The sequence below is a fragment of the Amblyraja radiata genome, chromosome 3 (assembly GCF_010909765.2).
Source record: "Amblyraja radiata isolate CabotCenter1 chromosome 3, sAmbRad1.1.pri, whole genome shotgun sequence".
Taxonomy (NCBI): Eukaryota; Metazoa; Chordata; class Chondrichthyes; order Rajiformes; family Rajidae; genus Amblyraja; species Amblyraja radiata.
The window spans coordinates 12,892,361-12,905,825 of record NC_045958.1 but is presented as its reverse complement, the minus strand read 5'-3'; the positions used below and the strand labels follow the sequence as shown (position 1 = coordinate 12,905,825).

General features: G+C 41.6%; 1 protein-coding gene across 39 annotated transcripts in view; it reads right to left on the bottom strand.

The window, feature by feature from the left end:
- Positions 1-13,465, bottom strand: part of cast (calpastatin) — a 174,194-nt gene that overhangs the window by 6,460 nt on the left and 154,269 nt on the right. For 36 of the 39 annotated variants that reach the window (XM_033017307.1, XM_033017317.1, XM_033017332.1 and 33 more), the window contains 6 exons: positions 11,795-11,920; positions 8,864-8,920; positions 5,985-6,074; positions 4,857-4,952; positions 4,429-4,479; positions 1,931-2,029 (listed from right to left, as the gene is read on the bottom strand). In XM_033017307.1, coding sequence (XP_032873198.1) covers positions 1,931-2,029; positions 4,429-4,479; positions 4,857-4,952; positions 5,985-6,074; positions 8,864-8,920; positions 11,795-11,920 — 519 coding nt within the window. The remainder of the gene's footprint in view (positions 1-1,930; positions 2,030-4,428; positions 4,480-4,856; positions 4,953-5,984; positions 6,075-8,863; positions 8,921-11,794; positions 11,921-13,465) is intronic. The other 3 variants (XM_033017344.1, XM_033017346.1, XM_033017345.1) reach the window with 2 other exon arrangements.

Below are 13,465 nucleotides of genomic sequence, written 5' to 3'. Positions count from 1 at the left end.
CAGAGATGGTTGATTTATTTATCAGCTTAAATTAATGCATGAAAGAATGTGTAAGCTATTCAGCTATTCCTTGATTTACAAAGAGAATGAGTTCCTGAAAAACTAAGCAAGAGTTTATAAATTGTCTATATGAAATGCATTGAGGTATAGTGCACGCCTACGGACAGATGCGCAATAAATAGCTTCATTAATCACATACTCAAAACTCTATAGTGAAATTTCACGTCAACTGTTTGTAAATGATGGAGTTACTGTGATTCAGTTTTGTTACAAGGTCATATGTGATAGGAGTAGAATTAGGCCATTCGGCCCATCATATCTACTCCACCATTCAATCATGGCTGATCTATCCCCCCTAACCCCATTCTCCTGCCTTTTCCCAATAACCTCTGACAGCTGTACTAATCAAGAATCTAAAATAAAATAAGAATCACTGCAATAAAAATATCCACTGACTTTGCCTCCACAGCCTTCTGTGGCAAAGAATTCCACAGATTCACCACCCTCTGAATACAGACATTTCTCCTCATCTCCTTCCTAAAAGAACATCCTTTAATTCTGAGGCTATGACTGCTAGTCCTAGGCTCTCCCACAGTGGAAACATCCTCTCCACATCCACTCTATCTAAGCCTTTCAGTATTCTTTGTTTCAATGAGGTCCCCCCCCCCTCATTCTTCTAAACTCCAGCGAGTACAGGCCCAGTGCCGACAAACGCTCATCATAGGTTAACCTACTCATTCCTAGGACCTTAATTACGCAAGTGAAAATGTGATTGGCAATCTATTCTAGCTTGAAAATCTCAAGTAAAAGTGCTCTGTTAAAACACCAGAATTGAGGGGATGAAGCACCTACTCTTCGCGACACAGTGTGAAAGAGAAAGGGGAAATGGAGTGGAGAGCTATCAGGGGTACTTCTACAATCTTGTCATAGAACAAGCCTCAAAGCTGAGCAGCACCAACGGAGCAAGCAGGCAGCCCAGAAAATAGACAAAAGGGCTGTAACTAAGTTACAGAGAAAGGTTGAACAAGTTAGGGCTTTATTCTTTGGAGCGCAGAAGGTTAAGGGGGACTTGATAGAGGTTTTTAAAATGATGAGAGGGATAGACAGAGTTGACGTGGAAAAGCTTTTCCCACTGAGAGTAGGGAAGATTCAAACAAGGGGACATGACTTGAGAATTAAGGGACTGAAGTTTAGGGGTAACATGGGGGGGAACTTCTTTACTCAGAGAGTGGTAGCTGTGTGGAATGAGCTTCCAGTGAAGGTGGTGGAGGCAGGTTCGTTTTTATCATTTAAAAATAAATTGGATAGTTATATGGATGGGAAAGGAATGGAGGGTTATGGTCTGAGCGCAGGTATATGGGACTAGGGGAGATTATGTGTTCGGCACGGACTAGAGGGGTCGAGATGGCCTGTTTCCGTGCTGTAATTGTTATATGGTTATATGGTTATATGGCTGGAGAAACTCAGCGGGTGCAGCAGCATCTATGGAGCAAAGGAAATACCTTCGATTTTCCAGCATCTGCAGTTCCTTCTTATAAACCCAGAAAATAGAATGGATCATATCTGGATCAAGAAGCAAGGCTAAATGAATTCAGAATTTAAATATTTATTATGTAATTGGATGATCAGCCATGATCATATTGAATGGCGGTGCAGGCTCGAAGGGCCGAATGGCCTACTCCTGCACCTATTTTCTATGTTTCTATGTAATGAGACTCCAATTAATAAATCTAATATAGCAACATTAATTATTATAATAAATTCTGAGCCCATAGAAATGCATTTTTGCTTTTGACAAACAAGCAGGGGTTTAACAGTTAGTATATCTATTTTCTTCACATTGAAGTGCAAGATGCATTATGAGTGTTGAAGAGAAGTGGTCAATTTCAAGGATGGAAGACATGCACAAGAGTGCTGGTAATGACCTTACCTCTTTCTGTTTGGAGACCGGTTCCACAGAATGTGAAGCTGAAGAACTGGAGTCGAAATCTGACGAAAAACGATCTATGAGTTCCTCCTTTTTCATTAACTGGAAGTGAATGTGACAACACAAATATTACAGATCCAGGATACTCCACTAAAACTACTATACACATGAAAAATGGCCAGTTCTGCACTTCTATGGCAACAAGCAAAAATGGGAGCGGATGATATTAGCATCTCAAAGCTAAAGCCTCCTCCTCCAAAATTTGAAGGTTAAAAAAAGCAGAAATTAAAGGGACAGAAACACAAGGAATAATGTTAAAGAGGAGGGATACTTTCACTTCACTGATAATTTTATATTTAAATACTTTGATCTATTTCTTATGTTGCTCAACACAAAAAAAGGATGAAGCACATTCTTAGCATTCTGTTTTTGTACAACTATGTGTACATATGCCATATCCTAATCTAAACAGTACCGGATCAGGCCCTTTGGTCCACAATATCTTTGCCAAACATGATGCCATGATAAACTAATGCTAGTCATGTGGCTGCATTTCAAATGCCTCAGGTGAATGAGTTGACAGAACGATTTTACTTTACTGACTAGAGTGCTTAATTATTATTTCTGTTTATCCTCTTAATTAGTTAAACATGTTAAGTCCTGGGAAGATTTGTTAAGGTATTGAACAATATTGCTCAAATGATAGTGCTCACATCTTTCCATGATGTGAATAAGTATCAATAGTTTTCTCAGTGAATGGTCAAACCATGGAAGTGATCAGATATGCTTTGGTTTCCTTCTGACATTGGATTTAACTGTGTTGGAGTTACACTTTGAAAAACATCCGACAACATCAGAAGAATTTCAACCAAACTAGATGTGTAGGAAGGAACTGCAGATGCTGGTTCAAACCGATGGTTCAGATAGTCTGAAGAAGGGTCTCAACCCGAAACGTCATCCATTCCTTCTCTCCAGGGATGCTGCCTGTCCCGCAGACCACCGGGTGGCGCCATGAGTGGCAGCCCCGCCAACAGCCTGTCTTGTTCTTTGTTGTTTTTAGTCTGTTTTATTTGTATGATTTACTTAATCTTTAGTTTTTGTATTATGTGGTGGTGGGTTGGGGGAAACATTTTAAAAACTCTTTCCTCGACAGATGCAACATTTTCTGTGTCGCGTCTCCGTTTGCACTGTGGCCTAACATCGTGGAGCTGGCGGTCCCTTTGTTAGGGATCGACTTTGGGAGCTCCAGCAGCAGGAGCCCCGATCGTGGGAGCCTCGATCGCCCAATTGCGGGGGCTTTGATCGGCGACCGCCCCGACTGCGGATGTTTAGATCACCCCGACCGCAGGAGGAAAGGAGGAAGATGGTAAAAGTTATTTGCCTTCCATCACAGTGAGGAGTGCGAGGTCACTGTAAGCAAGATTATGCTGCCTGCGCTAGTGGGGACTCGGAGGGATTGCCGTGAGTGCAGTGGTCTCTGTGATTGCGGGGACGTCGCGCCAGGGGAGCGTCCTGGAGTCTGGTGCGAGTGGGGCGGCTTTCTGACAGTTCGGGCGGACAGGGATTGCAGAGAGAGTGACAAGTGGCTGGTGCAACTCTGCTCACATCACGGTGAAGAGCGTGTGTGTAGCCTGGACATTTGACTTGATGGCTGTGGGTCCCTGCTTTTGCTGTGGTGACTGTTTATGTTTAATTTTGATGACATTTTTTTTTGGTATGACTGTTAGTAAAATCAAAATTCACTGTACCTCAGGGTACACATGACAATAAACAACTATTGAGCTATTGATATGTAACTATTGAGTTACTCTAGCATTTTGTGTCTGTCGACCAAACTAGACTTGGTCTCACCGTGAAAATTCCACGAAAGGAGATTTTATGGGCGACTGCCGCCAAATTTTCAACATGTTGAAAAATCTTTGGCGGCAGTGGCGACAATTTGTGGTTTCGTAGGTTGTTGTAGGTTGACCTAGGTGTTGTCACCAGGTGTCGTAGGTGAATTCCATTAAAACTAGTTCCTGGCAATCGCCTAAAGAGTCGCCTAATTGGGACAGGCCCTTATTTCTCCGTTTGTGTCTGGTGTTGCTCTGCCTTAGGATTTTTTGCTTCATTATCAACTCTCCTGTAATGTTTGCATAAATAATAACTGGGAATGTCACAGCTGAAGCTGACCCTGTCCTGACATGAGGTGAGACATTTAATGAATTTCATCGCTACCCGTAGCACAATAAGACCATGAGCCTAACCTAAATTGTAGGGTGACACAGCAATACTGTGTCACAGTGAAGTTCCACCCTAAACTCAGGTGCTGTCCTTGTGGACTTTGCACATTCTCCCTGTGAGAAGGTGGATTTCCCTCCATATCTCAAAGATGCATGGGATAGTTTGCTAAATAGCCACTGCAAAGAGTATAGGTGTGTGGTAGCATTGTGGATGAGTTAAAGGTTTTACTACAAGTAACTTCTCATTGAAATGGAGAATCATTGGAATATTATATTTACCTTTGGTTTAGCTCCTGGTGCAACAAAGGAAGAGGCCGGTTTACCTTTATCCTGTTAAAAAGAACACAAACATCTGATTATTTTTGAAGCTTTTAGAATTATTTAAAATAAAAATCAGTTGGTAAAAATATAACAAAAACATAACAAAGTATTTTGGCTTCTTGGTGGTAAATATGGCATCAGCAAGAAACCTATTTGATCAATGTATTTAACAGCCCTTTATTATATAGTTATTATGTAGATGGATGAATCAATGGAATACATATTCCAAAAGATGTTAAGATCATTTCACCTATTGCACAATTATTATGAAGGTTTTGTTTTTACATACATCAACAGCTTTCCAGCTATCTGCACAAAGCAATAGTTTTAAGCTGATTTTTTTTACTGAAACAGTGGAATATTTCATACTAATGCTTGGGCCAAACCTTTGGATCAGTTTGTTCAGTAAGTCTGTAATCAGGAGGTATGGATTCTTCAATTTCCCCTACACGTTCAGCCTTCTTCTTGTTAACATCTGATTCCTGAAAATAGGATGGATTAAAAATAACATTCAAAAATTGACATGAATATTGAATTGTGCTACATTTACGTTGCGCCTCAAATGATTTTTTTCAATCCAAAGTCAGCATTTAGTAATTATTCACTGTAGATGTAAATCTGTTCAGTTGACATATTGCTAACAAACAGACTGAAATAAGACTGTGAACGAGACTACCTATGTCAGGCCATAGCTACAGTGGTTACATTTCTATCGACATGATAATCTGACACATTAGATTCCCTGAACAGTAACAATGTTTCTTTTCTCCAAAATCTGTCATTCCTTCAGGCCTCATTTCCATCCCCACTCCTTAATTTGAGGGGTACAGATTTATGCCCCTGTCCCACTTAGGAAACCTGAACGGAAACCTCTGGAGACTTTGTGCCCCACCCAAGGTTTCCGTGTGGTTCCCAGAGGTTTTTGTCAGTCTCCCTACTTGCTTCCACTACCTGCAACCTCCGGCAACCTCCGGGAACCGCACGGAAACCTTGGGTGGGGCGCAAAGTCTCCAGAGGTTTCCGTTCAGGTTTCCTAACTGGGACAGGGGCATTACACTTATCTAACTCACGGCTTTGGTCCTCACTGCCTGCAGCTACAATGTTGGACCACAAAGGTTCCCTCTAAATAAACAGAACCTCATGCACGAGATCATCTTGGGCAACAAAGTTTTAATTTCATGCCTCCTTAGTCTCATCTCCGGCAACAAGAAGCTTATGAACAGGTTATCAGCCTTCAGTCAGTGCTGGCATTCACTCAACTCTATCAGGAAGTTATGGGTTCAGCTTTCTACTGAGAGGCAACGTATAAATATATATTCACTTCCAAATATATGACAACATAAGATACAGTAAGAGGAAGGCCATTCACAGACAAAGTTTTGGGAGACCGATTATATTTGTCGGACTATGTTACCCTATGGGAGATATCACACAAGTAGATACATATTCAATTTACGAAGAAAGAGACCATGATGAATACCTATGAAGTGACAGGAAATTCATTAAACATGTACCTTCACTGGAGGACCAGTGTACTTGGGACCTGACGTGTCTGGTGCTTCTGATGGAAGGGAATCAGCAAGCAGGTCAAATGGATCTTTATCCTTTCAAAGCAAAAGACATTTGTGACTTGATTAGAAACATATTCTGACAATAAAGAGGAACACATTCTTGGGGGGAAAAAAGTAACTAAATTGCATTTTATACTCAATGTTTTTTCACAGAAAAGAAGGGGGGAAATTATAGGCAGATTGGCGAATTAGAAATCAATTATTGTGGTTGAATTTGCTTCTCGTGAGGTGGAAGTTAAAAGGCGGAAAGTGAGCCTATTAATGAACCAATACCACAATGTGCAAATGTTATTTCAAGTGGCCATGTTTGGTGCCAAAACAATGACTGGCACTTAATCAGTGCACCAACTTAAATCTTACAGAAATACATTTTCACTTCTATTTTAGTCTCAAACTTTATCTGCAGCATGTCCAAAGTCTACAGCAATGAAAGTGCAACTTTCCTTCAAAGCTGACTGATCTCAGTCCTTGCTATTTGTCTATCCATAATGGTCCTGAGTTTGAAATTATTCCATGTACTCCAATTCAAAGTGTGAAAACATGCCTCTCCAATTTGAGTTTTTTTGAAGAGGTAACCAAGGGGATTGTCACGGTCAGGGCAGTAGATGTTGTCTAACTTTAGCAAAGTATTTGACAAGATCCTGCACGGTATGCTGGTATGGAAGGTTAGAACACATGGGATCCAGGGTGAGATAACAAATTAGATACAAAGTTGACTGATTTAAGAACCAAAAGACAGTAATGAAGGTACACAAAAATGCTGGAAAAACTCAGCGGGTGCAGCAGCATCTATGGAACAAAGGAAGTAGGCAATGTTTCGGGCCGAAACCCTTCTTCAGACTCCATAGATGCTGCTGCACCCGCTGAGTTTCTCCAGCATTTTTGTGTACCTTCGGTTTTCCAGCATCTGCAGTTCCTTCTTAGACAGTAATGAAGGGTTGCTTTTCAGATTGGAGGCCTCTGATCAGTGGTGTGTTGCAGGATTTGGTGCTAATTCCTATGTTGTTTGTCATATATGTTAATGATTTGGATGAGAATGTAGTAATGTTTTAACATTAGCAAGCTTGCAGACAACATCAAAATTGGTGGTACAGGGAACATTGAACAAGGTTATTTAATGGTTTAGAAACAAAGAACTCCAGATGCTGGTTTACCAAGGATAAATACAACATTTAATATTGCAACAAGAATTTAATCAGCTGGGAAAGTGGGCAAGGAAATGGCAGATAGTATTTAACTCCGACAAGGGCAAAATGATACATTTTGGGAAATTAGCCCAGGTAGGACATGCACAGTGAATGGCAAGGCCCTGGGGAAAGTTGTTGAACAGGGAGAGCTTGGGGAAATGTACATAGTTCCTTGCAGGTGACAACACAGGTTGTTAGAGTGTTGAGGAAAGACTATGGTGTGTTTGCCTTCATCAGCAAGACCTCAAATATAAGACTTGGGACATCACATTACAGTTGTACAAAATGTTGTTTAGATGTACTGAGAATATTGTACGCAATTCTGGTCACCACGTTATAAGAAAGATATGATTAAACTAGAGAGGGCACAGAGAAGATTCTAGAAGGTTTTGCCTAGATTGGAGGGCTTGAGATATAAGGAGAGATTGGATAGAGGTTGAGGTGTTAGGGGGAGATTCAAGGTGAGAGGGGATAAGATTTAATAGGAACCTGAGGGACAATTTTTTCACACAGAGGTTGGTAGGTATATGGAACAAGCTGCTAGAGGAGGTCATTGAGGCAGATACTATCACAACATTTAAAAGACATTTGGACCAGTACATGGATAAGAAAGGTTTAGACAGATATGGGCCAAACGTGGGCAGGTGGGACTATTGTAGATGGGGCATCTTGGTTGGACTGCAGGGCCTGTTTACATGCTGTATGACTATGACTGCAACAATATTCTCTGGAGTGAAGAAGGCCGAGAGTTGAGATAGATATATAAAATTGGGAGGCATGGATGGAGTAAATAGACAATATCTATTTCCCATGATACGGGTGAATATAGATATACACCATGATAGGGGTGAATATGATTGGGGAAATTGGTTTTAGTGAGAGGGAATAGTTTAAAGGAGAAGTAAACAGTGAATTTTCACACAAAAAGTGGTTCATATCTGGAATAAGTTGCCAGAGGAGGGGTAGAGGTAGAAACAGTAACAACATTTAAAGAGGCATCTGGATATGTACTTGAATAAACAAGGTATGGAGGGATATGAAATAAATGCAGGCAAGTGGGACTAGCAGAGGTTGGCATTGTTATTGTCGGCACAGAGGGAGTGGTCAATGGGCCTGTTACAGTGCACTACATGTTTATGAGTCTGTATAACATCTGACAAGAGGCTTTCATCCACCACACACTAACCTTACATCTAGGTTGTGGATAGTAATGCACAGAACGCTGTTCAAAATTCAGCTGCTAAATTATTGCTGCCATCATTCCTCAATTTATTCACCCTGGCTTTCACGAGAAGCAAAGTAGGGAGGAAACCAGCCCAGCCCACCAACATCCACTTGTTGCCAATGTTTAATTTCACTTGCCACAGATCAAAATACGAGTACAATCAACATTATAGAGCAACATTTCAGTTCACTGTTGAAAACCCCCAGAAAGTTTCTAATTGTATCTGATTTGCACAGTCAATGGTGAAATTTACTTCCAAAGAGCAGATCGGCCTTTTCTCAATTCAGTACCAAGCAATGGAATCAATTTATTTTTATCCTTTCTTTCTATAAATTATTCAATAGTCCACAGGTTCAATTTCTGCTACAAACAAGGACACCCTCTTATCACATTTTACTCTCATCACTCACCTTAGTACTACCTTGACTTGAAGATACTGAGGCAGCTGTTGATGCTTGCAGAGGTACCTGGTGACAAGAACATTTCAATAATTATTTTAGATTGACAACTTTTATCTCAATTGCACTAGGTTTCTAAAAACCACGTCTAACACCATAAATATGATAGCAATAGTAAAGGAGTGGCATCGATCACAATATAACTTAGAATTGTTATGTGGAATAAGATATCAAGTAATTAACCAAAATGACAATGTGAACTGTAATTTCTAAGCTAAAGTTGTTAATGATATAGAAATTTAAAGGGTTTTGCTGCAATTTTAGAATTAAATTGACTCCTAATTTGTAATTCTATATGTACACTGCTCAGAATTATTCTATTAAAAGTAAAATTTCAATAGTTTTCACCTAAATTGGAAACAGTTATGGTTTTCAGTGTATGATTTCTTAAAAGTGTAGCAAACATTAATTGTTTCCTCCCAGTCTCTCCAGTAATGCCTGCTTTTAGTTTCCGTTCTAAGACAGAATGAATTTATCCAGAAATACAGGGTTCATCACATTTAGAATAGATTCTTCAAATAGAAGCACAAATTTCAGCTTTTTTTTTTTACTCTTCCTCAAAGAGAAATCATACCATTTCCTCCCTTATTTTTGTTAGCAGCATGGGATATATTTTATCTGAACTTAACGATGCAAAGGAAACGTAATAATTATTTTACTAATGAAGTTAGTAATTTTTGTCACATGACCTATGCAGAATCCACTTTGCATGACAAATGGAAAATATATCTAGTTTCTTGACTTCTGTTCAATATACTAACAAAAACTGTCATAGAACATTATAGCACAGGAACGGCCTTAATCTCATGATATCCTTGTTATATGGTTATATGGTTATATTTGTGGCAAACACGATGTCATGTTAAAGTCATCCCTTCTGCCTACATACAAGACATATCCCTCCATTAGCTGAATATCCATGTGCTTATCTAAAAGCCCCTTAAACACCACTATCACATTTGCTTCCACCACCACCTGTGGCAAACTATCAGAATCACACTTTATTCGCCAAGTATGTTTTGCAACATACGAGGTATTTCATTGGCCAGGTCAGTCGTACAATTAAAAGTAACAGATCACTCAAAAACACATTTTAACATGAACATCCACCACAGCGACTCCTACACATTCCTCACTGTGATGGAAGGCAAAATAAAGTTCATCCTTCCTTTTGTTCTTCCTCAGTCAGGGGCCTCGAGCTCTTCATTGACGGGATGATCTTGACTCCTGTAGCCGGCGGCGTTCAGGCCCTCTGCGTCAAGGTGATCAAGCTCCCGCATCGGGGGGGATGTCAGCACCCCCACACCGGGCGATCGAACCTCGCATCGGGGCTGGTCAAGTCTTCCGCGACGTTGAAGCTCCCGACCAACCTCACCCGAGACTGCGAGCCCTTGTTGGTAAGTCCACGGTGGTGGCGGTGGGAGCGATCCCAGGCAAGGGATCCGCTCCAATGTTAAGTCCACGCCCCATGGTGGGGCACACAACAGTCCGAGAAGGCTTCCAGTTCCATCGGTATTAGGCTGCAGAGCCTGAAGAACTGTTCGCAACTCCACCAATTTCTGCGCCATCCTCAAACTTACTAACCAACCCACCTACATTTTCATCCAAGTCATTTATACATAATCACAAACAACAGAGGCCCCAGCACTGATCCCTGCAGAGTGCTACTGGTCGCAGAACTGCCACCAGAATGACACCACCTCTATCACTACCCTTTGTCATCTACAGGTAAGCAGTTCTAATCTGACTACCTAATCAGCATGGATCCCATGCAATTTATTTCTTCTGTAGCAGCCTACCATGAGGTTCTTTGTTAGATACTTTACTATAGTCAATGTGGATAACATCCACTGCCCTACACACCACCCAATCAACTTCATCACCTTCTCAATCATGTTTGCAAGATATGACTTGCCCTGGAAAAAAACCATGCTGTCTGCCCCTAATTAGCCCATTCTCTTCCGAAGATGAGCAAATCCTATCCTTAAGAATCCTCTACAATAGCTTCCCTCAACTTTCCGCCTTTATCCTTGAGTGGTCCGACCCTCTTCCTGAAGTTTGTAAAGTACGTATAAAATGCCATGAAATTCACTTAAATCGGACTTGTCAATGACATTTCATAGCCCTTTCGGGCCCTAATTCCCTGCCCGAGTATTTTTCCTCTTTCCTTCATATTCCTCAATTTCCTTCATTCTTCCTGCTAAATCCTACATATGCTTTCTTTTTCTATTTGACCAAATTTACAACCTCTCTCATCATCCAAGCTTCTCATACCTTGCCATTCTTGTCCATTGTCCTTCCTGGAATATCTTTATAAATAAACAAGGATGTCATTGCTACCTTACAAGTCTTGGCCAAAAAAACTGCATTTGGTAATTGGCTGTTACCAACAAGATCGCAAAACCAGGACCAGGAACAATACTCCCCATGTGTTTAAGAAGGAACTGCAGATGCTGGAATATCGAAGGTACACAAAAATGCTGGAGAAACTCAGCGGGTGCAGCAGCATCTATGGAGCGAAGGAGATAGGCCGAAACCCTTCTTCAGACTGATGGGGGGAGGCGGGGAGAAGAAAGGAAAAAGGAGGAGGAGGAGTCCCGAGGGCTGAGGGAGAGGTAGAAAGGGGAGGAGTCGTAGAGTAGGAGGGAAGGGGGAATCACAGAGGGGGAGCAGTTAGAGAGGAGGTTGTGAAACTGTCTCCGGAGAGAGGAGAACTTCTTCAAAGTAGGCATACCTTGAGGAGATATCGCAGTGGAGTCGACAAAGTGTTAAAAACGGAACTGCAGATGCTGCCCCTTCCTACCTCTCCCAAACGTTGCCTATCTCCTTCGCTCCACAATACTCCCCATCTTCAGTCCCCCAACACTATGACACAAGTCTTACCGGCTTCTGCAGAGAGGGCGGCGCTACAGTGTGGGAAACTGGAGCTGAACATTTTGAAACGGGAGCGGCAGAGCATTCGACAAAGTCTGCTGACAGAGCCTTTACGGCATCACCCTCTGCCATCGCCTGTGGGAACAGTAAATAAATGCAGTTACAACCGATCACAAATATTTCAAGGGCATAAAACATAATCTTCAAACATAGAAACATAGAAAATAGAATAGAATAGAATAGAATAGTTTAGAATAGTTTCTTTATTGTCATTGTAACATGAACCATGTACAACAAAATTGTAAAATGTCAGCCAGTCAGTGCACCATTCAAACATTTCTAAAAGCTAACGATACATACAAGGTAAAATATTTAAAAAAAGATAAACAACTAAAATAAATATCATAAAAATAGCACGCATAAACACCCAGCCCTACATCCTTCTGTCGATTTCACAGTCTCTTAGTATGTATCGCCCCTGCGTTCCTTGGCGGCTACATTTAGTGCCTTTATAGCAATGGGGTAAAAACTGTTTTTAAGTCTGTTTGTCCTTGTCCTTGTAGATCTGTACCGTCTGCCTGACGGTAACAGTTCAAACAGGGAGTGTCCGGGGTGGGAAATGTCCTTTATAATACTCTGGGATTTTTTGATGCAGCGGGAACTGTGTAAGTCCTCCAAGGTAAGGAGAGGGCAGCCGACAATCCTCTGGGCGTTGTCAATGGCCCTCTGGAGCGCTTTCCTCTGAGCCGCTGTGCAGCTGGTGTACCATACGCATACACAGTATGTTAGGATGCTCTCAATGGAGCACCGATAAAAGGACAGCAGCAGTCTCTGAGTGATGTTATTCTTCCTGAGCACCCTCAGGAAGTGCAGTCTCTGCTGGACCTTTTTCAGCAGCGCAGAGGTGTTCACGCTCCACGTCAGGTCCTCCTCAATATGGATTCCCAGGAAGCGGAAATCCGCCACCCTCTCCACACAGTCCCCTCTGATAATTAATGGTACCATGTCCGTTTTATTCTTTCTGAAGTCTATTATTATTTCCTTTGTCTTTAAGGTGTTGAGGAGCAGGTTATTTTCTCCACTCCAAAATAGGTGCAGGAGTAGGCCATTCGGCCCTTCGAGCCTGCACCACCATTCAATATGATCATGGCTGATCATCCAACTCAGTATCCTGCACCTGCCTTCTCTCCATACCCCCTGATCCCTTTAGCCACAAGGGCCACATCTAACTCCCTCTTAAATATAGCCAATGAACTGGCCTCAACTACATTCTGTGGCAGTGAATTCCAGAGATTGTCAACTCTCTGTGTGAAAAATGTTTTTCACATCTCGGTCCTAAAAGATTTCCCCCTTATCCTTAAACTGTGACCCCTTGTTCTGGACTTCTCCAACATTGGGAACAATCTTCCTGCATCTAGCCTGTCCAACCCCTTAAAAATTTTGCAAGTTTCTATAAGATCCCCCCTCAAACCCTCAATATTGAAGGTACACAAAATTGCTGGAGGAACTCAGCGGGTGCAGCAGCAGCATCTATGGAGCGAAGGAAATAGGCGACGTTTCGGGCCGAAACCCTTCTTCAGACCCTCTTCAGACCCAATATTGAAGCACGCTTTAGTGGTGGCAATTTAACTCAACCCTGGAATTTCTCCTTTCTTCTCTTTAAGTTGCACATGTCATGAT